Raw genomic sequence first — 25,469 nt, 5'->3', positions numbered from 1 at the left:
AAATCTTGTTGGAAAGTCAGTATTGTTGTTGATATGACAAAATCCTATCAAAATCCCAGTAATATCTCAGTGTTATGTTATTTACACAACAAAATCTCGTTAATGCGCCTTTTAACGTGCCAGCGAGAGGACAAAGCGACCTCCGCGGCGGGCCATTAAATGAGATATTTTTACGAGGGTCGACACTCGACACCCTTACATCATTAATTACACTAAGGCCCGGGCAGCGGGAGCCCGTCACCAAGCCTCGATTACTTCATTTGACATGCATGTGCGTGTGTTTATGACTTGGCGGCTACGTCATACTGTCATCGAGCATCGCGGGTGGGTATCAACCACATTTCCCCTCCTCCCATCACCCCACACCCTGACAAAATAGATTTTAAATGGCTCGTAAATGTCTTAATCTGTATTGTTCATTGTCCCGCCACCGGCATGACACAAACCATTCACACGTGTTTACATAGCAGTTGGCTCGGCAGCTGACGGAAGCTAAGCGACGGCTGTCAGTCACTGTGGAACATCACTCTCACACGGTGTATGCGTTGGGGTGGGAGTTATATAGACATACTTGAGTGCGTGAGTGTGTGTATATTCCACCGGGTGACTAATGCAGGGGAAATCCACATGAGTCAAAAGTGCCAGTGTCCGATGCAACGCTGATCATTTACGGCCTATACGCTAAAACTGCCCAGCAACCCGGCATTGTTACCCCGAACCCCCCCCCACACGATATCCTCTCTGGGAATACGCTAAAAGCAAGGCTAAGTGCAACAATGGCGACTATTTGGCCCGCTAATGAGGTCCGAAATAAAATATGAGGGGCGCATCGCAACATTTTATGTGTTCATTTTGTGCATATTTTGGTCAACAAAGATTGGATTAAAAATGTTAATAAAGTTAAAACTAAGCAATGTAATTCAAACAGCAAAATCCTGTTAAAATCTCAGCATTAATATTCATATCACAGAAAACTACAATTGTGTAACAATCCCCAAAATATGTCATTGATACTACAAAATTCCAATCAAATCCTGTTAAAATCTTAGTTATTTAAAAAAATTCCTGCTAAAATCTCGGCATTGTTACATAACAAATCATGTTGAAATCTCAGCATTACATTATTTATACAATCAAGTCTCCCAATAACATGTTGGTAGTCATACAAGACAATCCTGTTTCAAATTCAGCACCGTTATTCATATGACAAATCCTAAAATTGCATTAGAATCCCCAAAATATGTCATGGATGAAACACACTTCCATTTAATCCAGTTAAAATCTTAGCAAAATCCTGCTAAAATGTCACCAAAATCCTGCTTAAACCGCAGCATTATGTCATTTATACAACCAAATCCTGTCAAAATCTCGGCAATATGATTTTCAAACAAAATCCTGTTAAAATCTCAGCAGTGCTATTCATAAATCAAAATCCAGTTAAAATATTGTTTAAATCTCTAAACTGTTATTCTTACAACAAAAGTTAAATCCAGTTAAAATGTCAACATTATGCTATTTGTGTTATCATAATTTGGTACAATTCACTCAATTACGAAGTAATCACATTCACTAAATTTCACGCTAAATTTCACTCAAATTATGATGCGATTCACTCCAAACATTACGATTCATTCCAATTGTGTTGTGGTACGATACAATTCCGTCTTTAGTTAAGTAAATTGTGTTTTTTCCTAAGCACAATACCATTTGATTCACTCCAATTACGACGTGCTTCCACTAATATTATAGCTATATGTAAGATATAATTAAGATGCAATGCGATTCACTCCAAAACTCTCTCCAATTTGACATACAATATTTATGGCACATTTGTAAGTAATATCTTGATATCAATAATAGTAAGAAAAGTTTTTTTTGTAATTGAACTGATGTTTAAATCGTAGGTTACGCATGACACACTTTTTTTTTTTAAACTGCTAGACAGTTTTGATACATATTTTTTTTCTCATTTCCCACGGTGTCATACACTTTTGTCACACTGCGACACTTCCACGTGATATTATGTTTCCCTCGCTTTTGGGAAAATGAACGTTGCCTGCGGCGCGAAAAGATGATGAGTCAGATTCCGATAATCCAAAGGCGGAGTCGTTTGCTTCATTAGGAACAAAGCTTTTTGTTTGTGTATGAGAATGGTATTGACGAACCATTTGTCATGGTCTCAAGCAAGTGCAGTACATGGGATTGAAAATAAGGCATTTATGGTACTTTCATTTGTAGCTTAACACAAATGCTATCAAAGCTAACAACCATTTTCTATACTAGGCTACAGTCTTCAACGTGAAAACACTAGGTTACCGTGCTGTCAGACAACAAGTCGTGCAAATGAAACAAAAACATCAAACTGTAAATTTAAAACTGCTCCTCTACAAACTAGTAGAACTGGATTTGTTTTTTTATCCTCTCTCTTTCCAAAGACACTGAACCTTTTTTTTCTGGGTAAACACAATCCACGATTTCCTCTATCCGTTGCCAAATGTGAGGAACACAAGTCATGCCGTTAAAATCCACCACTGAACCTGTTTTAAGCCACTGTTTTCCCCCCCTCTCCATTGCAGTTACTTTGCACGGTCTTATTGACATGGAACGTGGCCAACAGTTGGGCCGGTCAAAACAAAAATGTCTGGTCGCGCTTGCAGACGATCGCTTCCCGATGAATCAGGATATTGATTTATGGCCACCGACGCATAGCATTATTACTAGCGCTTGGCTACGCCACTTTGGCTAAACCCCACACAAAAAGTATTGGGAACAGTGAGACAAATTTAGTTGTAGACCAAAAATCAGGGATAGACCGATTGTTGCCCAGACCGTTTACTGATATTTAGCATTTTGCCGAATATCGACATCGACCTTTTTGAAGTATCAAAAGAACATTGGCCTATCTCTACTAAAACCAAAGAGCTGCTAACGGGTGAAAAACACACAGCTCAAATACGGATTTTGACATGATAGCATAATTTTTCATTTCATATTTACAGTTAAGATTTTACAGTTCAGGATGTAACCAACTTGAAAACAAGAGATCTTCCATTGGGTGAAAAACAAGCAATTGTAAAGCATATCCTGTAATATTGTAAAACTTAAAAGCGTACTTTTTTGCCAGTTTACGCTGGAATTTGGAAGTGAAGCTAACGCTAACTCACTCCAAATCCTCTCTTTGCCGCTAATCCCTAATCTGACGTCGCTAGGCGGGGGCAAACGACCAAGAATTCGGACAAGGGTGACGATACTTAACACGGTGCGAGCAGCTGGCCGCCGCGACCTGCTTCAGCACTTCTGCGCGGTAACCCGATCATTCCGCGCTCGAAACTCTCAAAAAGATAGCGCATGACGCAAAAGTCGCGGAGCGGTGTTTGGCACAACGGCGGCCGGCAGTATCCCGGCAACATCCCCCCCACCCCTGGCGATTGGTGCCATTTGCCCGGCCCCGGACCTATTAAAAAGCATTTCTCGCCGAGGGCGCAACAACGCAATGCCGACACGTTAGCCGCCGCGCATGAGCTTACACTGGGCCGCGTGTAATCCAAGGAAGGGGAAGTTCAAGTGTCCTTTGTTACTGGATACATACTTTAAAAATAAAACATGCGATCCATGTTGTGGGACGCATGGGACGAAAGAGGCATTCCGCAGGGTCGCTGGTGAGAAGATGGATGCGAGGGTATAAATACAGAAAGACGGAATTATGCTCAACTTCAGTTATGATTTGATTGGATGGAATCCAATTTGATGATAAATGGCACAAAACTATTTTGGGAAAAAAAATAATAAGTCGTTTAAATTATTGAAAATGTTGAAAAATAAATCATTGAAGTCAACCGTGAGACTTGTGTTCTGTCCTGCGCTGTGATTGGCCAGTCAGCGTTTACTCACAATCACCATTTTGTCATGACCTTGACTTGTTTATATTTCTCCCTGAGTGTTTAGTTGCGCTTTGGCCAGGCCTATTCATGCCCGCCGGGTGATGTCAGCCCGCTAATTGGCAAGCTTTAGAGAATTGACATTGCTATGAGCGCACGCGAAAGCCGATCCCGCGTCGGAATGTTAGCCGTGTGAGGTAGAGAGCCAGCTTCCTGCGGCGTAACGTCACATGTCAATCTGTCGGCGACAAGCTTCGGGGATCGGACCGGCGCATCTGTTCAATTTGTCCGGGGACTGTGCTGCCCGGGCTGCCGCCGACGTTTCCGCTCATCTCGTCTTACTATAAAAGCCGTACAACAGTGTTGCGGTGCGCTGCCAGGCAAGGCTGGATGAAGGATGCCTGGGAATGGCTGCTGCGCCATCAGTGGACTAAAACATTTCTTAGTTTAAGTAGATTTGGCATTTAAACAGTCCTCTTCATTATACTCTACAATTGCAATCTTCAGAGCAACTAAGAAGCTTGCAGAACTGGTTTGTGGAGCCCACTGGGGCATCCTGCGGATCCTGATCTCCATAGCACACACTCACCAATCATGTCAACCGTGCATCAAGTCATAGCAAATGATCTCGACAGGGACCCCGATGACAAACCCCTGAACTTTCACTCAGGACGGGAGGCCACAAATGAAAAGGATCCGGTAATGAACACTTTGCGTAGCCAGTTATTCCCACCTGATTTTTGAGTGAAGGGCGGAAAATGTGATGAATGTGTCAGTCAGTTTTTCCGTGTAATCTGCAGACACGCAAAATCGCTCTTTGTGGGCCCCGCCCCAATCCCTACGCTTCCCAGTCACCCAGAAAGTGTTGCAGCACACACCAAACAAAAAGCCTTGCCAATCTTCTTCGAACTATCCCTTCATGAACTTATCTCCGACCCCTGACCCAGAACCTTAAGGCTAAACCCTAACTCTTTACACCTTCAATTTACTTTTAACCCTGGTCAAAAACCACTCCCAAGCCGGGCTCTAACCACTTCAACGTACAGTACTGTAGTTCTATCGCTTAACCGTACCTCTAAACCAAACTTCAATCCCGTAACTCTTTCAACTTCTATCTTAACATTGTCCCTAAACCTTTTAGCAAGCCTAACGATGTCCCTCAACAAATGTACCATGAAAATGGTCTCTAAATCCAAATCTATCATCACTCTGAACACCATAACCAAATTCCTAGCCCTTAACACCTAAACTAAAAGCACCTTAACGTACTTCTCTCCCGCAACATGGTCCCTAAAGTGAACATCTAACCCTCAGGAACTACCCCTGAACCTTATCCATAACCTTAAACTAACGTCAATTGCTGAACCTGACACCCTAAAAGGCTAAACCCAAACGCCCCTTTGACTTCCTTCAAACCCGGAACTAGACCTTACTCCTACCTTTAACACTTAACCTGTTCATCTTATTTCCCTTAACTTTACTCGTAATAAAAACTCTTAAACCTTTCCTCCTTTGTCCGGAAGCAAAGCCTCCAACCCTTACCACCTTCTACTCCAAACCCTTGCCTCTACTTTAATCGCTGAACATTACAGTAAGACAGACACCTCCCAACCAACACCTTAGACTTACTTCTATCACTTAATGTTGTCCTGAATATAATTTGTATAAACTCCCATTAACCTTACCTCTATACCACTCTCCAACCTCTTCTTGAACCGTAAGCCAAATTCTTAAACAAGAAACCTTAAATGTACTTCCAGCCCTAAATCACAAACTCTAACCTTAGTTACTACTAATCCTGAATGCAGTCTTTAATTTTTAAGCCTCTCTTCTACCCATGAACTCTAACATTAAAATCTACCGCTCTCGCTTATAGCCAAACCTCTTCTACCGCTGAACCTTACCTCTACAACACTCCTAACCCTTAAACATACTTCCTTACCCAAACCTTATGCCGTAAACTCCCTCCCGCCCCTTAAGCTTGCCCCTAAACTGAAATCCTAAACGTCCTTCCCCTTAACCTTAGCGCTACCCTTTAGCCTTAGCCCCTAAACACCTCCCCTCCAGCTAATCTCCAGGTCTGGAATGCATTCGTAAACTCGTTTTTTTCTCTCTCTCTCTCTCTCTCTCTCTCTCTCTCTCTCTCTCTCTCTCTCTCTCTCTCTCTCCATGTAGGACCACGCCAACCATTCAAAGTCGGCTTAGGCTTCCCTGCGAGGTGGCAACGTGCCAACACAACCATAAACGCATCGCTAAAAGGCAGCTTCATCCTCTATAAGGACACGTCGGCTTGAAACAACGTGCTGTATCCGACACGTGAGTTGAGTGTATTTTTGTTTTCTTTTGTTCTCAGTATACCACATTTTACTTCTGTTATGTGAGGAAACAGCTCACACGCGCGCGCGCGCGGTCACACACCCAGTCATCGGGTAAAGAAAAGAAAAGCAATCTTTCATCAAGTGAGGCCTTTTCAAAACAACACGTCGTCACAGTTATCAAAACAACGTGAGAAGACGCCGCTGAATAGATTGCAGCCATCCAAATGAAACACGAGTCCAAAGGCTCTGCTTTAAATCACGTTGCGCATGAACGAGTGGCACATCAGAGCCACTGGAATGCATATGCTGTCTGACCAATAGGAACGTGATCGGGACAACTTTCGGGATAAAAGCGGGAGTTTTGTTATGATATGCATGGAATATATCACGAGTTTGGGTTTACTTCCCCTTTAAAGTGCAGATGATACTTGTGTCATCACTTATAAAAAGTGTTTTATTAAAATAAACAAACTACAACTATGGTGATGTGATTTTTTTTCTGATGCTGGCATCATTCATGTAACTGGCCGCAGGTCCAGTTTACTGGCAACGAGATGGCATTTTAGGTGCAAGATTAAGAAGTCCCACTCTTGATTGGGCCCGTTTAACCAGTCAATCCCCCCCAGCATGTTGACCTTTGGCCGGGGCGCGGTTCTGGTTGGCACTCTCCCTCACACTCTCTCCCTCACTCTACCCAGCAGCAACAATCCCTCCGACCTCCCTCCCGCTAGTTGCCAAATATGCAATGTGGATATGGCTGGCATGTTGTACGTTGGCACAGGGAACATTTGAGAGCGAGACGGGCAACAGCTGTGCCGCTCCGGTTTCACCAGATGTCCCCGTCTTCCTGCATGTAATGGACTGTACATCCACTGCATCCAGAGAAGTTGTTGACTATAGACACAATTTCTTTGTAAAATTAAATAAATTAATACAGTAATGCTATTATTTCTTTCTTTCTTTAAAGCTAATATATAAATGTAAATGTACTTATGATGTATGGAGGTATTTTTCATAGCCAAATTAAGTCTAAATTATTTGTATAATAAACATAATTGTATTAAAACTCTAAAATAATGTTCACATACATTACGGCAACGTATGTATATTGCTTTACAAAAATTTGACTGTATTAAAGTGACTTTAGCATGCAGGTAGCAATATAATTTACTAAAGTCAGTAAAATGAAACATTACTGTAACTTATTTTTACAGCATTTTTAAGACTTTTCAATGTCAAAATTCTGGATGGAATGGTGTTGAAGTTCCTCTGTAGTATGTAGGACACTCTTGCATGGAAGTAAAGGACTGTTGAGCCCCCCTGCTGGCCGGAAGGTGAATTGCATTTTTACATATTGTGGCATGTGGAGGTTGAATGACCAGGACAAACTCTTAATATTTGTGTGTGTAAATCCTCCCTCAATGTTTTCCTTCCTTGACACTGGCAGCTCTTCTGCACGTTTTCTGTTCCTTTAACAACTCTACATACTTTGCTGCTCTAATTGCAACTTTTTTTTTTTTTCTTCTAAATGTTAACTGTTCCACTTCTTTGTTTACAGACGCCGTTAGCAACTCTTCTATGATTTTCCTCTTCTGCTAGCACCTCTTTTGCCCGTTTTCCATTCTGCTAGCTCTTCTACAAACTAAACTATTCCATTAGCAACTCTTTTTCTAACGGGCTAAACAGTTCTTTCTCCATGCTTTTTCCTATTCTGCCAGCAAATCTTGTGGCTTTGTACAGTGTTCCTCTTCTGATAGCAACTTTTCTAATACCTGGTTTCTACTTTATCATTTCTTCTGCCTCTGTGGTTCCTTCGCTACAAGCAACTCTAAATATAAGGAAAAAAAAGATCTCAACGGTGCAATGTAATGTGCTGCAAATCAAATACGAAAAATACCAAAATGGCCACCGTCTGTCCATCCGGGATGCGGTTGCTAGGGTTCCACGGAAGGCCAACGTTCGTCCGGTAGCGGAATTTGTCAGGAATGTGAGACGCGGGAATGCGACAGGGAAAGCGAGAAGTGACCTGGAACGGACTGGGCCAGACGTCCGCGCCAGGATGCTGGAGGCGCGTCGCATGAGACAAATTCTAGTGGCCGCAAATACCTGCAAAGCCCTTTTCGCGGGAGGAGGCCATTTTGCTTGCTTGTTTGGTAAACACGTTACAGCTGTCAGGGGGGTTAGCGCCGGTTGCTAACGGGCTAGCGGCGCCACCATTGTGGTCGCATGTGTTGTCGATGCAGTAAGTGTGAACGAGACAACGTGTGCGGGGATACAGTATGCGATACACGCTGGCTTTATTTATCACACAGATATGGAGACACACACGCAGGTATACACGCACATTTCACACGCACACACACAGCAGCTGTCAATGTTGTGTCTGGAGGCGTTTTAGGTGGACGCGGCCACTTGGAGAAGCGTCAAATCCGCGGAGCCTCCCGACTATGTAGGCCGCTACACACCCTGAATTCCCTCTGGCTGGCCCCCGAACACAAAAGGCCAGACGAAGACGTCCAATAAACAGCGAGCCGCATTTCGCTTCACTGCCGCCCCGCCTTAGCCGCTCTTACTCAGCAATTATTTCACAATGCCAACCTTGGATTCGCGCCTTTCCACACAAGGTTACTGTCCCAGTTAGAACAGTCACACAATGTTACAAATGGTGAATTATATCGGAATTTGGCAGCATATGAGCCAGATTGGTAATATAGATAAGAGTTGCTAGTGATTCACGAAAACGTGAAAAATAGAGGCAGAAAAGTTGCTAGAGGGCAGAAAAATCCAGAGGAAGGAGAGTTGCTAACAAAAAAAAAGATGACTTTGGAGACAGAAGGGTAGGAGAAGACAAAGGCAAAAGACTTACTATGAAAACGGAAAACGGAGGACGAAGTGCTGCTTGAGGAGCAGAACAATCCTAAACTAGAGTAAATTAAAACATTATTATTATTATTATTATTTTAATCAGTGAATAGGTGAATCCGCTGGTGCAAACAATATTTTGTGGGTCTCGAAAGATCAATCCGAATGCTTTGCTCTGCTGTAAAAACAGCTGGCAGCACACGAGTTAAACAAGTTGTTTATCGAGTCATTCTGAGTGACAATTAAAGACGTTTTGTCTGTTGGGATTCGTTCTTGTTCCCGCCACAAAGTGCCAACGGATGGAGTGGAAAATAATTGGAGGGAGGTGCAAGGAACACACCGATGAGGAGGATGATGATGATGTAGCCGCAGGAAACAAATTACCTTCACGGCCTGGAATGCAATCATTGGCTGGGAAAGTCACTTTGGATCGGCTTTGACAAAGTAACAATGTGTTTTTACCAACAAAAGCACACAAGCTCATCAGGACAGCAAGTTCAACACAATTGCTGCAGCCAATCATTTTGTGATGTGCCTCCATGTTTTACATGCCGCTACCTACTCTTTGGTCTGTATCTAAATGGAGTCAAATTGACTCTACAGAATTTACTGGGTGGTTGTTTTTAATACGCGTTTCCTACATTTGACAGTAAAAATTACCCAGTATTTGGCGCATTCACTTTCCTAAGAATTAACACGTTTCTTGAGGGCTTTTACGGGTGCAAGTCGACGTCAGCGTGGTCGTGGTGAACATCTTTTTACAATCCGAAGAGGAGACAGATAACAAGATGTATGGACAAGGTGTTAAGCTCGGGGCCACAGCAAAGAAGCAAAGAGCTTGATCCCACAATGAGAGACGCGACCTCACTCTGGGAGGAAATAGGTTAAACCCCCCTCTGTGGCCCCCTCAGGTGCTGATACGCGAAACCCGGGTGCTGAACTCTACCTGCTACTTTGCCTTGTGGAGCTACAGCTGGACGACATGCTCGTTAAGATACTTAACCTTGTTTCCTGTCCAGAAAGAGAGACAGAGAGAGAGACACTGAACACCAAGGCTTGACTTTGTCCACATTCATTTGAATTTGTCACTCAGAGAAGTACGGTGGGCGCAGAACTCGGTTCAAGGCAGCTCAAAACACAAGGCAATTGTATAAACTCAATACTCAATAAATTAGCTACAGTTAACAGTTTAAATACAGTTGACAGATTAAATTAGATTGTGTCAAGAACAGACAACTATTTGTATTTATTATTTTTTTACAAGTGATTTATTAATGCTATAAACACAGACAATATCTGCTTTGTTGTAACAAAATACCCGTTTTACCGTTCCCAACAAAACCCTCGCAGAAATATGACAAACTTGCGTCATAATCTAGATTTAAAAACAATTGTCTATATCCCCTATTGACTTGGAATGTAAACTACAAGGTTTGAGCAGATACCTAACAAACTGAAGTTCTTAGTGCTCAAATTTGGCATTACCTTACATGAAACCCAAGATTTTAAGTAACACAAAAGCAGGGACGAGAAAATATTAAAGTCAGTAACGCTGTGTAAAAATAACAAAAACATGCAAGTTACAAGTAAAAAATACACACCAGTTCTATGTTTGTAATCACGAGGTGTCTCAATGTCGAGTAAAGGTGGGACAGCAGCTGCTGCGAAAGTCAGGAAACAAATGGCGTGTCACTTAGCAAAAACATAAGTTGCGTGTAAAAAGCACACAACACAATTGTATGTTTGTGATCATAAGGCCAGCTCAACTTTTAAGAAGCTGCTGTTGTGGATGAATAAATCGATTTAAACACTATTTATGTGTAAAATTCACAACAAAAAATTGTATATTTGGGATAAGACTAGCTTAATGTTTGGTGTAATTGGAACAGCTCCTGCTGGTATTCTCAGCAGACACAAACACGTCACCTAGTGAAAACACACAAGGGTATCTGTGTAAAAACATACAAACAATTGTATGTTTATACATATAAAGCTAAAGTGACAACCGCATCCCACTCTGTGCTTGGAGTGGCTCTCGAAGGAGGCTGAACGGCGTGTTGAGCGACTTTTTATCTGAGATGCGCAGAGGAAGAAAGGAGTCCCATCGCGTAGAGAGACAAATCAGCATATCAGAACGCGGTAAACAGTAGAAGAAGAAAGTGTGACAATAGGATCCGATTCCCTGAGTTGATTGCAAACTAAAGAAAGCAACACAAGTCTTTAACATTTAAGTTGCCTTCTCTTTTTTTTTTTTTGGGGTTTGTTTTCGAAAACAAAAGAAAATTAAGACTAGGCAAAAATAAATCTTACCTTACAAAAAAAAAGTTCCCATTTCTTTTCAAATGTAAAATATCTAATTAAAAAAAAAAGTAAGTTAACGCAATACCAAAGAATATCAGTGACACATCAATTAGTAGTAAATGCTAACCTAAACAGCATGTAATGCAAATTCTAATGTAAAGGTCAAGACTGGATTGGTCCCATCTCCTGCAAAGAGGAGGTTCAATGTACAGTTTTTTTTTTTAATTCTAAAACTAAACCATGCCAAGAAGGTTTGGAATTGACCAGCTGATCTGGTCCGCATCAGAGTTTCATTCCCGAGTCAGCAAACAACCAAACTAAACCGCAAAAAAAAAAAAAAAAAAAAAAAAAAAAAAAAAAGGAGGAAATGGATGAAAGTACCATGAAAGCTAGCTCTAAAAGCCGAGGTTTCCCCGCGCCATGCAGTAGCCCAGTTTGTTGGTGTTGCCCAGGAAGGACATGAAGCCGAAGTAGGCCTTGACGCAGACGTCCTGGTTCAGCAGCAGGACGCCATTGGCCTTCCCAGGCACCGGCTTGGCTTTGTGGGCTTTCTGTGCCGCTTCTTTGAGCTGCTCCCTGAAGTTGTCCATCTGCAAACAACATGGCCATAAGGTAAGATATGACAGATGGCAGAACACATGGAAATCATGCTAAACAGAGATGCTAACTAAGGCAAATGCTAAAAAGCTAAAAAGGTATAGGCCAATATAAATATTACAACTACTACCAAACTGCTAGCCATGTTAGCTTATCAGGCTAATAGTGGTGGGGAAACTAGGCCTCAAGCTAGTAGACTTAGCATTTTGGATGAGTCCTACTGTAGCTTACATTTATAGAGAGCCTGCATTTATCCAGGGTTTGTTTGGAGTTTTGGAGGCGGAAAAACAAAATCTCTCAAATCTCTTTGTAGCATGTAATTGTGTAAAATACCTACCTACCTAATTCCAAACACAACGTTAGCATTTTTGGTGCATGAGCTCACAACCACTTTCAACTGTTATTTTGGGGCTTAAAAAAAAATTAAAAAAAATCCTAGCAACCTCTATGACTCTCAATCATCCTGTTTTTGTCAAATGACAGAGAAGGGCTACTTACTAATGTGGTGCCATCCAGGAAAAACTGGCTTTTGCCACCCGTAAGCATGTTGCCAAACAAACGGCCCTCCTCCACCACGTCGTTCGTCCCTGTACTGAGCTGAAATGTTGTGACATGGCTCAAGGGCTATGGCTGTGATTGCTCAATTCTCCTCTCCACCTCATGCGAATTAGCGAATTCCTCACCTTGGCCATGATGAAACCGCTGTTTAACTTTTCAAAGCATTGCTGTTTTGACTTTCAATTTCTTGTCACATTCCTTGATCTCATAGCAAATTGTATTAAAGTGTAAAATAAGGAATAGGTATCTACAAAGAAGCATATTACTGTATACAGTAGCCATATTAACACGTTGACTTACGTATTATTATTCGTATTTGAATGCCCTTTATTGGTTAAATGACTCATGGAGAATTCCAGACCATGTCAGTTTTATCGGCAATGAATCATTTAACCGTATAAAAGATTTCATCATGCTGTTATTTTCTTTTCTTTTTTTAATGACCCAATAGAATATAGTTGAGTGTGGAGTAAACATCTCTCTAACTGAAGCATAAAAAACAAACGGTGAAACAAGGTGGATGGTGATTACATGGTGATTCGTTCATGTTAAGGACACAATTTTTCCTCATAGGAGAAATGAAACTTTCTGCATCATATTCCCATTATTTTTACAGACTGACTGTGTTTTATGTCAAGTTTTAACATTATTAATACTCACACATCACATTATTACATACTCACACATCAAACGTCACGCATCAAATGTTGAGACGAAACATTTGACGTTTGAACAGAAGGTATGCGTGACTTCGCACATTTTGCTAACTTTCTTAATCATCATAAAAGTGGTTGGGCTATGCTTCTCAAGCACATAGGCATTGTCTTTAGAAACTTACGTCGCAAATGCTGGCGAAGGCCTCGCTGATCTTCCTCACGGGGTGTTCTGTAAAGGTGACGTATGGCAGGTCGGTGGCGAATGGGTTCCACCAGGAAGCGAAGGACGGCTCCCTCAGGCGGTCCCAGAAGACCCGCAAGCCCTCGCCGTCACGGCTGATTACACAAGATATCATTTCTATTAATTTGTTGGAATTAGATTCTAATGTTTGCATTTAAATGTAAAACTACTTTTTCTCTATTTTTTTTTTCATTTTTGAAATTGCTTCACCCTCTATTTTGCCCAATATTTGTGTTTTTTTTTTTTATCTATTTCTGTAATAGTTTATAATGTATGTATTTATTTCTAGTATTTGTGTATTCTTTTCTAATCTGTAGATTTGATCATATATTTATTTTTCTAATATTTTGTAGTATTATTGTAGTGTTTTGGCATATTTTTTGTCCAGTGTTCTTGTATTTTTACATCTAGCCATGTAGCCATCCTCCAAACCGCTAATTTGCTCTAAATATTGAGTATTATTATTCCTTAGGCCCGTTAAAATTGCTAATTTTCACTACCATTTTCTTCATTACGGTGTTTCAGTTTAATGTGCATGTTTTCAGGACTGAAAACAACTCCAGTTTGACTTTCTTTTAGGGTGCCTGTGGGAGGAGACTAGGTTTGCTAACTCTTGTCAGGAGAATAAAATGTATGTGCGTGTGTGGTTTTGCAGTTTGTGCGGCAAAAGTTTGGGAGAGGCTGCCCTAAAACCTGGAAGTTGCTAAGGTGTTGGCAAATATTTGTTGCTGTAGGCGTTTAATCTAAATAGCAAGAAAGGCAAATCGTCCATGTTTTAATAAAAAAAAAAAATATACTATATATAAAATATATACTGGTACTATAGCAGCCCTCTGATGTGTAGACTGTTTTTTTTTTAGTCATCACTTCTCATGATTTCCCTACAGGGGACAAGTAGATCTGTCGGTACTCAGTGGCAACAGCGCCCTCCGGGGTACGCTCATTATGTGAGCATGATCTCAGACTTAAAGCTAATCAACAGCGTGTTCGTCATATTCTGTCTTCTGTCTGCGCGCTCATTTTTAAGGGGAAAATACCAAAAGGTTTTAATGAAAAAGCCCCCGGGCTACGTCTTTTCTAGGCTAGATGAAGCGTTCGATGACTGAACGCTAGCAGAGTCGCAAGTCTTTGAAACGTTCCTCAGAACTCTGCATGGTGTTTGTCCATCAAATGTATTCTAGTAGGCCTGACGCTTAAAGAATGTAATGTCGGAGGAATACGCTACCTTTGTTAGGGGTTCACAGGAAGTTCAAAAATCAAGAGCGATGCTACAATATTTACGACGGCTTGAAGATTGTGTTAAAAAGAAAAAAAGAAAAAAAAAAGTTACTTCAAAGATGACTAAAAGCCTGGAGCTAGCTAGCATCGTTGACTGGAAGTTATGCAACGCTCGTATAAATACCATTTGATTAATCGGTTAGATCAGCTTTTGGCGCACCCGCTCTCCCCCTCAAAAACAGAACTAAATGTCAAAACAAAACCGTTCACAGATAATATGGCATTGTGTTAGTCACGCAACGCTGAAAGTCAAAGGAGAAGTTTCTGGATTTCATCTTGAATCCTTGCCCTAAACCCAAGCGCCTAACATTAACAGTTAAACTAAACGCTTACCCCAAACATGAAGCCTAGATGTGAACCAACCAATAACCATCATTCCCGAACCTTGTCCTAAACCCTAAAGTCCAGCCTTATACTAAAATCTAGCCTAATCTATCTTGAGTGTCCCAGTCTATAAATGTAACTTTAACACCTAACATCTCAGACTAACCCGAACACCAAAACATCATAAGAGTAAAAATTGTGGTTAAAAATTACTTTCTTGGTGAAAGACGTAGGAGTAAACGGTGGTAAATAGTTGCATAAAATAGGGATGGATAAGATGGGACGCAGGTGATTTACCAAGAGTCCGGATATTGTTCATGAGCCATCATCGGGCTCTGTGCTCATTCGATCACAGAACCTTGCACAAGATGAAATTAAAACACCCCTGAGGCTAAACAATACTCGCAAACGTATGCCACGTTGGGCAAGGGAGGGGCCACGTCATCGGGCAAAACCATCCAGATGTGTTTACAGAAGCGCTTTTAGCAATGACAATGCCGCACAGGAACATTTTCTGTGAGGGGGAGGAAAGTAAAAGGTGGCACAAAAGCAACGCCCGGCCTCAAAAGACTGATTACATTTCCACAGAGGTGAGTGAGGACAGGGGGGGTTAGGTGGGTACACATTGGCCTTTGTGAGCGCGCTGAGCTATGGTCCTCGTGTAAATGAGGATGTATATATATATTTAAAAAAAAAAAAAAAAAAAAAAAAAAAAAAGAGCTTTGTGAATTCCACAGGTAAGCTATCAACGGCGAGTCAGACTAGCCCAAACAGGCAGAGAGAGCAGGGCGGTGCTTTTTTCAGCCAGAGGCCTTGGACGTCTTCACTGGCTTTAAGTGGGAGGGAGCTTGGGTTTTGGACTTTCACTACGACTTAAGAGACAGCCTTGGCCTCTGGCACTCTGAGTAAAGTGCAAACCATGGGAGGGGAGATAGAAAATGTGAATTCATAAAAACGCTATGACTGAAAGTAGTCTGGGATCTCAAGACTCGGCTCAACTAGCGCAGGGGGGCATCTTTTCGGGGATGGCAAAAAAAAAAACATAACATAAATAAATAAATAAAATAAAGGCCGGTCTCCTATAATTAGGGGAGTGCAACCGACTCGTGATTTATGTAGTGTTAGCTGAAGGAATGTATTTTACTACTATCCCTGCCTGGGTGGACTTGACAGCTATATTGCTATAGTTACCAAACCCCTCCCATATTTTTTTTTTTTTTTTTATCGTTCAAATATTTGGAAAATTCTGTATCTTAAAGTTGTTTAACTATTGCATACGGGATTGCTACCAATTCAAACTTAACAATTTTATTTTCCTTCATCCATTTGACTTGAGATTCCAAGACCTCATGATGTCATCCTTCAACCTACACCTGAAGGTAGGAAGGTGAGGAAGGTAAGGAAATCCACCCTTGACTGACCTCCCCTTTAGCACTCCACTTAATCCGCAGTGTGCGCATACACGAAGTGAAACACTGTATTCGGAGCTCGGGGGCGAGTGATGAGGGGGGGAAAAAAAATTCCTCCTGTGGGCTTTCAAGCGCTTCGGACGCGCAAGTCAACACGCAAGATAAATAGAGTGCAGCTCCAGCTGTCATGGCAAGTGTCCCACATTGTCTTGGGGCGAACAAACAAATGTGCACTGATTGCTCAACAGCGCCTGAAGCTTTGTCAGCCACCCATAGGTGTATGCATGCAAGTCAGGGTGTGGAGCGGCGGCCAGAAACAACACAGGCAAAGAGGGCGGACTGGGAGTAGGAATTAAGGGAACGTTCAGGGTTTAAGGTGTAAGCGTTAGGGGTAAGGGAGAGGCGATACTTGGGGGTTATGTATGATGTATATGTTTAGGGATGAGTTTGAGGGGTAAGGTGCCATGGTTAGTGCTCAGTTCAGGGGTTAGTTGTTGGGTGTCAGTGCTTGGTTTTGGGTTTAGGATTAAGTGTTAATCTTAGGGTTTTTCTTATGTTCGGCTTCAGTTTAAGGAGTTCTGTTCAGGGACTAGAATTAAGTATATGGAGCTCGGTGTCGGGGCTATGCGTTAGGGTCCCGCACTGCTCTCGAGGTGAATGAATTTAGATCGGTACGCCAGGAACATCACATATTTATTGCTCTTGATTAATTCATACATTCCTGAATATTCAGGAGGAAAAGCCCTGTGCACTTTGTGTTTTTAGGAATGTAAATGTTTAATGTTGCTTGCTTTTGCAGTCCAACTGTTGTTCTAATATGTCATCATGTTTTATTTAATATTGCGTTGATTCAAATGAGGTCAAAGCAGGTATAGTGTCAGTAAACAGGGATAAGATTGTCGTCAACTTGCAGCGTGAAAAATCTCAAATTAATTTAATAGTTAAGATAGAGGCAGATGTACAGCACCAAACAAGCTCCTTCAGTGTTGTAATTATTGCTTAGCTAGGCTATACAGTAATGAAGCTTTGCAGAGCACCAGTGGTCTCTGCTGGAAGGAGAGGGTACTGAAAGTACATGGGAGAAATTTCAACAATCCTACCCGTCATACAAGTATAAAGAGAACAGAATAAAATCAGTCTATTCTAACTAAATTCATGTTCACAACAAGATGTACATATGTTTCAATGAACACATGAAATTGACCATGTAGATTGTGTGTGAAAGTCTAATCCTGGCTTGTAACCTTCACACAGGCTTAAAAGCAAATTATATGACCTAACCCTCTCTTGAAACCCTACCCTTCTGGTTAGAAACCCTACTTTAAACCCCTAACCCAGGCTAGAAACTCTACTTTGAAGCAGTAACTCTGGTAGCAGTAACACTCTCTCGAGTCCCGACTTTGAAACCTTAATTTCACCTTCTCACCTCGGCTAGGTTCCCTACTTTGAAACCCTAACACTTTGAAAACCTAACACTGGCTGGAAATCCCACTTAAAAACTTTAAACCATGTCCGGGAAACACTTTGAAGGAAACTCAGGCTTGAAACACTCATTTTAAATGCTAACTCGACGCCCTTATCCTGCCTTGAAACCTTAATATGTAAACCTAATGTGTAGTCTAGCGAGGCTCACGATTCTGCTGAGTTCTTACAGGCCTCTGCTGACTGACTGCGTGAACTACATCTGCTTGTTGAGCTTCAATCAAGAGGCAGAGCAATCTGTCATGTTTGACGTTTCTCTTCAGGACACTCGCCACTGACCTTCACATTAAATAATTTAATTAACCAGTATAGCACAAAATGGAGTTTAATTCTGTTTGATGCACTGTTATTAAAAAATAAAAAAATAATAAAAATAAAAAAGGCGAAGGAAAAATATTTTCTTCAAAGCTTTTCGACAGTGGGAACGAATGACGTGCCGGGTAATGAGCGAGTCTAGACAGCACTTAAAAACATCTGAGCACACCTGCAAATGTGCGCATAAAAACAAAACTGATGACGTCTGAAAATATACACACTGCCCCTCAGCACTTTGCACCACAGTTGTCCAGGATGTGCGGATTTGTGTGTGCATGCGTGTGTGTAATTGCAATTTAAAGGACCAAAAATACATCAAATTAAAGTAATAAGGTCGATCTTATTTGAGGGAAAAAAAGTTTTACTTTTTTGTACAAGACAGATTTTTACAATATTCCATTTAAGAATATATCACAAAGTAAAGTTGTATACAGTAGGATTTTTTTTTTAATGTTTTTTTTTAATCATAGACACCGGTAAAGGTCTATTTTATGAAAACAATACTGTAATACAAGAACCTTTTTTTTTTTTTTTTTTAAATTGCCAATATGAGAACCCTACGGAAGCATAGAGCTGCCAATGTGGAGTAAACATTTTTGGCTGGCAAGTATGTTCGAACATACTCGCAAATAAGTTGTGAATGAACACTGTTTTTTTGTCTACTTAATTTTCTAATGAATTGGTATTGTGGCCCAAATGCCTAAAAAAAATGTGGTTTTGTTTTCACTCATGCATACGCAAATAATACCCCATGTCATTATGGGAAGGTACGCTAACTTTGTAGCATGAAACCTAAAAGTACGTTCAAACATATTTGCGAGTATTTTCAAACGTATTTGCGAGTATGTTCGAACGTATTTGCGAGTACGTTTGAACGTATTTGCGAGTATGTTCGAACATATTTGCGAGTATGTTCGAACATATTTGCGACTATGTTCGAACATATTTGCCAGCCAAAAACGTTTACTCCACATTGGCAGCTCTATGCTTCTGTAGAACACAACCTTACTTTTGTGGGGTATTTTGAAACAAATAGTCAACAGTATTTGAGTTTTTCTTTGTGCAAATAAAGTTGAAATTTTATAGGCATACTTTAAGTGGCTGAGGACTCATTTTTCCCGCAGATCACTTTCCCGCCAAATAAGAGGCGGTGACAGAGTGACCTCGTCGCAAAACGAAGACACTTCCTGCGGGACAAAAGAAGAGAAGAGCGAGAACGTCGCCCTGGCTTGGATCTGTCGCTTCTCCCTCGATTGTCCCGCGCGTCTTCCGACGGCTCTTTTATGTATAATTTAAGGGAATGCGCGCGAGATAAAGCCTAGAATAAAGACGACGCTCTCTAAGCTCTTCACAGCGCATTACATTTTATTCATCAAATTAGCCCGGCGTCGCCGCGCTATCCCCCGAGCCGCCTTTAAAAAGGTTCACATCAAAGGACCGCGTTCATTTTAGCCGCTAATCAGCTAAGTGACAGCTCCAAGTGACAGCTCTGCACTTCCTAACGCTACACAAAAAAAAAAAAAAAACTCTGCATGCTCTTGCGATGCCTCATTTCAGCTGCGCTAACCCTGCAGATCATGTTGCATATGTACTAGCACCAAACTAGTAAAACCAAAAGGAGAATGATGAAGTATTAGGGTCATAGTGACAAGAGGAAAAATAAAAAAAAACATTTTTACTGGAATAAAATTGAAAAAGGTGGTAAGTATCCCAAAGTTTTTACAATAAAGTTGTTTAAAAAAAACAAAAAAAACAAAACTGTTTTTGAGAGAAAAAGGTGTAATCTTAGCAGAACTGCGTGGATTTATTGAGGACAATTTGACTGCTAAAAATTTGATTTTTTTTCAAGCAACAAGAGAATCAAGTTAAGAATAAAGTTTAATTTTGTTTAGAAATGTTTACCGATACATGTAATCTCACGAGAATGATGCATTATTGCGAAACAAAGTCATCATATTTCAACATTAAGACTTTTTTTTCGTCAGAGTGAAATCTTACTAGAATAAACTAAGAAATCGTTTTTTGTTTTTTTTGGGCGACAAAGTTTAACTAATAGAGTGTGATAAGTTGACATTTCACACAGAACATTTACATGAAAAAAAGTACGTCCCCAGCACTCCTCGGAACTTTTGAGGTATGATGCAAAAAAAAGAATAAAAAAAAAAAACCTTGGTTGTAGAAGCAAAGGGGATTTTGTCTCTTTGTATAAAGCAAAGTGGAGCATGAGCTGGATAATTACAAGGAATTTTGGAAACTCTCGAGGCAGAGATCTTTTTTTTTTAATTTTTTTAATTAGCTCCTTAAACCTAACAAAGAGCTTCAGCGATCAAGCGGGTGCACAAAGCTAAGCTGACAATGAGCCTGATGAGCAGAGAGATGGACTGAACTTAACCATGGACACGTCGTGCATCTCCATCAATTTTTTTGTGCACTTACTGAAGTACGGATTTGGGCGGGAAGGTGAAGTTTCCGTAGCAGATGCGATCCACCATGTTGAGCGGGATCTTCTGGATCTGCTCGCACTGGAACATGACAAAGTCGTACTTGCAGATCAGCAGGAAGTTGTCGGTGATAACGGCCAGGCGCTCCTTTTCGTTGTTCCAGTGATCCACCCTGAAGTCAAACATACCGTGTTTACTTGCAGTTATATTCATTCAAAGTCCAGGGGGGAAACGTGTGCCGGAATAGCTTGCCGTGATCGTATAGTGGTTAGTACTCTGCGTTGTGGCCGCAGCAACCCCGGTTCGAATCCGGGTCACGGCAAATTATATTTTGGAAGTTGTGTCACAATAAACCGCTGCATTATGATGTCAAGTTGGAATCTGACAAGAAAAATACTTTGATTTTTATCCTTGTGGTAAAACTACTAGGTTTGTGACTTCAGTGTGCTATGATAAGTTGCAAATAAATTAATGGATTAATCTACTGATAAAGAACACTTGCTTCATTGAATTGGATAACCCTAAAGAGCAGATTACAATCAAATAAATGTTCTTTATTATTGATTTGATTCAGTTAAGAGTGAATAAATGAATCTAAATCTATTGCATTAAGTACACTAGTACAGTATATCATTACATACCTATGTTTCTTTTTGGCAACATATACATTACTTGCATGTTGGCGACGGATTGACTGAATTAATTGCTAAGTGGAAAACCAAACACAAATTACAGCAATTACCGGCAACAATGATTTGGAGAATGAGAAAACGTTTTTTTTTTATTTCTCATGCTGGCTTTTCCGTTAATGACCAGAGAGCACTGACAGAATGACTGATGTTGTTTTGTCTGATGTCTTCTTTTTCTACCTTTGAAAACTCTCTAATTGGACCTCGTCAAGAGGGGGGAAATGACTTGTGTTGTGTGGGAGGCTGGAAGCCGACGCTACTGCCAACGTTTTAGTAGTGCACGCGGTGGCTTTAGGTTAATACAAAAAACATGTATCAGAGGTCTGCTCAATTATGTACTATAAAAGCTCGAAAATTTCACAAAAACGCCCGCGGCAAAAAGAACATAAAGTATGCATGCGAGTATTTCTAAGGCCTCCGCTCCATTTTTTAACTAAGCAAATAAAAAGAGGGAAATTAAGCAACGCACCTTTCAAAATTAATAAGCACTTGCTTCTTTTTGGTGGCAAACATTTTAATACACACAAAAACACAAGAGTTCTAAATTATGGGGGGCGGGGGGGGGGTTCACAATCGTGAGGCACGTGGGTTACCTCAGGTTACACTTATAAGAAAAAAAGTGAGCGTGACAAATTGAAGAAATCAAATCTTGAAGTTGGAATCTTATAAGGAAAATGGGGGAAAGTGAGAAAAAAAAAGTAGCCCCCCAAAGAAAAGCTGTCCTGATCCAACACACACCTTTCACAGCATGAATGTGTGTGTTTCATAGGACATGCTGAATGCACAACAACAAAATTCCAGCTGCCAACCGGTTTGGTGAAGCAAAGTGAAAGTGACTTTCTGAAATCGCTGGTTGGCCTCCATTTTGCCAGGCTTCCCGTTTCAAAGCTTAGCTGAAACTATTCACGTTGATAAGAAGAGGTAACAATTTCACCGGAATGTATTACACCTGATTTCAAATGACAGTGGAGCTGAACATTTAATAAAATTTACTATTATTCTTGGCAAAATGTTGAGAAATAGCAAGAATCGAGGAATTTTAGAGAGCTTCAGAGCTCCCCACAACATCTTGTATCATCTAATATGTTAACATAGGTCAGGCGACGTCATCATTATGGATCACTGAAGCAATCTAGCGGCTGTGAATACCTGCCCACCCGAATGTAGGACAAACTGAATTGAGATAAACAATATTATTTATAATTCAATCCCACTCACTCGCTGTCCCTTTCAAAGGTTCGGAAAAAGCTCGGAAAAAAAGGCGCTAACACCCTCCAGAGCACTTTTCCAACCAATCAGTTTAAAGCTGTATTCTTGGAGTTCAGGTGTGCTTTACTACATTTCTTATCTATAGGAAAATAATTGCTACTGTGTGTGTGCTTAAATAGCAGCTGTGTGAAGGTTTATCAATCATTATCTAATTTTAGTTATCCCACATTTTAAATTATGTTACCATTAAGCTAACGGACCTTCATTAGATGGTGTGGTTGAAGATTTTGTTTTTTAAATATACATTGTTTATTTTTATCAAGACTAACAAATCATTGACAAAGTATAGAGCACTCTGGATCCTTCACAGATGCAGTCTCAAGTTTACTTTCTGGCATCCTGTTCTGTTGTTTTCCAACTTAGTTGCATTTAATTGATATAATGCGGAAGCGGGCCTGTATGTCGAGAGGAAGCGTGTGTGTTTGTAAAGAACTCACTCTGCCATAAGCCAGATGCCGAGAATGTTGCTGTCAATTTCTCGACCCACCAGAACTTTGACCTCTTTGACGGCTTGATGCAGCGTGCCGGGCTGTGTGGAAAAAACAAACGCACATAGGATGTCACTACAACCGCTAAACGGTTCCCTAAGACACCCAGCATGTGTGAAAGCAGCAGGTGTTTTTTGAGTAAAAAATAAAATGTCACAGAAACAAACAAGAGAGCCACTGGAGCCTACGTTTGGCTTTTTCATTGTCTTTTTTGGTGACACAGACTCAACATGGACTGTGAAGAAAGTGAGAATTATTTCTTGAGTGTTTTGCTGTCTAGCATCTTGATTTGCCACACCTGTGAGGTTTGTTTTTTGTGCTGACTTTGCGCACTGTCTTCACAAATATTCATACATATTTAGTTGACATTTCACTTCGTCAAGCAGACAATATGAATCTCCATCAAGGAGAGTGTACAAATTTTTTGACTGTGGCATCAGAATTCACACATTACAACAAAAATAAATATTGAAAAATGTCCATTTTCATGTTGAAATGTTTGGTACTTAATAAGCCTCTCCCCCGTGGGGGGTAATCAAAGTCAAACAAACAATATGGGAACTCCTTCGGCGTCATTAAATCACAATTTACCCTGAGGACGAAGAACTTCTTGCATTTAAACTGATTCAGAGACAGCGGTGGCTCTCCGGAGGGGTCTCCGAACTGACAGCGGCTCGCTGCGCAGTCAATCGCCGGCTCCTCGACTTCGGCGCCGGACGGCGTCTCCACCTCAGTAGTTGCCGCTGCCGCCGTCGCTACCGCAGGAGCCGCGGAAGCCACGGGCTCAGCGGGGACCACCACCGCCGCCGCCGCCGCCGCTTCCTCCTCCTCTTCCATGGAAGCCTTTAGGATCAATGAAAAGCGTTCACAATGGCTCTGAACAAAAATAAATAAATAAAATACATAAAAACAGACACTCACCTCGACTGACGACATAAAGCAACCACTGGTGAAGTTAAGTTCTTCTGGAAAGAAACCTCGAGATTTTACTGGCAGGGAATTTTCGAGAAGAGAAACTTGCGACAGGTGCATCAAGAACTTCCTGTTTCCGGGTGTGGCTCACGTCACGTGACCCAAACTATTTGCCCGCTCAAAAGGTCATCCAAGCATCACACGATGAATTATATAGATGAATACATGGTCAAACCGTCAAAGTAATTATATATATATATATATATATATAATTTATTTTTTACATAAATGTGACGGCCAGTGATTCATGAAGCCCAAGAAAACGATGAGTAGTCAAATATTATATAAAGAAATAGTCACAAATCTAAATGTCACTACTTAGTGGCTTGCGTTTTTGTGACGTTACCATAGCAATGCTTTGTACAAAGACGAAAAAAATTCAACATAAAAAAACTTCAAAGGGTAAGTTATTTCATTCATTTGAGTTTTATTAGAGTGTAGTGATTTGAAATTACAACAACCTGGAAGTCAGCAAGCAACACACAATTGATTTTATTTGACTTTATTAGTGTCACGTAGTACCAAGGCCTAATGATAGTAGCATAACGTTAGCATTTTCAGCTAACCACAGCATGCTGACATAAGTACATTGCTTGCACTGGAGCAGTGTACTATACAGTCTACAGTGGGACATATTCAGCAGACATTCTCATTATTTTGAAGTCTCATTCAAGATACTTGGCTTTTTTGTTTTGTTTTTTTAATTTACAGGGACTTTAAATTATATTTAGCAACTTTTACTACAGCTACAGTTACACTTTGTCACAGTGTGTTTTTGTATTTTGTGCAATAATTGTTTGAAATTTCATGATGAGGGAAAGAAAATGTCATCCAATTCTAGAATGGCCCGTTTAAGTTAAATCCCAAGCACTTTCTGTTTTCTTCTTACTCTTTCCAAGTCTAATTTAATGTAGATTTCACACATCTTTGTAGCAAAAATAAGTTTTGCGTAGTCAGCTTTCTAGTCTTGACGGCCATTCACTCCACGTCGACGTCGATGCTTAAGGCCGAGAAGAAAGCCTGTGGGAGTCGCTAAGCAGCCGTGCGGAATGGGAACCATCGCAAGCAATTCTCTGAGAGCTGCACGGTGGTTCCCAGGTCCAACGAGGCGGTTTGAGATCCGGAACGATGGAGATTGAGCAAGAGTGTGGCCTCACGTCAAAAGGCGTGCTGATTGACGCCTCAATGGCTGCTGCTATTTTTCCAGGATTTTGTGGGTGTAAAGATCTCATTGTGCAACAAATCGCCCGTCGGTTTCATTGTCCGGTGGCGTGTTTAAACGCCATTGAGTGATATTTTTAGGAAGACATGCGTTGAAAATCCTTCATCAACACTGTCAACGTTGTTTACCGTACACATCTGAGAGCTGTCAAGACATCCTCGTGTTCAAT

General features: G+C 40.9%; 1 protein-coding gene, 1 long non-coding RNA gene and 1 other non-coding gene across 8 annotated transcripts in view; 2 read left to right on the top strand and 1 right to left on the bottom strand.

The window, feature by feature from the left end:
- tp63 (tumor protein p63) overlaps positions 1-24,307 on the bottom strand; it is a 93,210-nt gene extending 68,903 nt beyond the window's left edge. For 2 of the 6 annotated variants that reach the window (XM_077534249.1, XM_077534250.1), the window contains exons 1-4: positions 24,028-24,283; positions 23,698-23,949; positions 23,056-23,147; positions 20,656-20,832 (exon numbers count right to left, since the gene is read on the bottom strand). In XM_077534249.1, the coding sequence (XP_077390375.1) occupies positions 20,656-20,832; positions 23,056-23,147; positions 23,698-23,949; positions 24,028-24,138 (632 nt within the window). In that variant the 5' untranslated portion in view covers positions 24,139-24,283. Of the gene's footprint in view, positions 1-10,004; positions 10,048-11,740; positions 11,774-20,655; positions 20,833-23,055; positions 23,148-23,697; positions 23,950-24,027 lie in introns of those variants that run through there. The other 4 variants (XM_077534254.1, XM_077534251.1, XM_077534255.1 and 1 more) reach the window with 4 other exon arrangements.
- Positions 20,911-20,982, top strand: trnah-gug (transfer RNA histidin (anticodon GUG)). Its single transcript has one exon. It is a non-coding gene; the product is annotated as a tRNA-His (tRNA).
- LOC144027046 (uncharacterized) overlaps positions 24,216-25,469 on the top strand; it is a 37,454-nt gene continuing 36,200 nt past the window's right edge. Inside the window, exon 1 of the long non-coding RNA XR_013285356.1 lies at positions 24,216-24,480. This is a non-coding gene — a long non-coding RNA (uncharacterized LOC144027046). The remainder of the gene's footprint in view (positions 24,481-25,469) is intronic.

This window comes from Festucalex cinctus, chromosome 10, assembly GCF_051991245.1.
Source record: "Festucalex cinctus isolate MCC-2025b chromosome 10, RoL_Fcin_1.0, whole genome shotgun sequence".
Classification (NCBI taxonomy): domain Eukaryota; kingdom Metazoa; phylum Chordata; class Actinopteri; order Syngnathiformes; family Syngnathidae; genus Festucalex; species Festucalex cinctus.
This window is presented reverse-complemented; position numbering and strand designations above follow the sequence as displayed.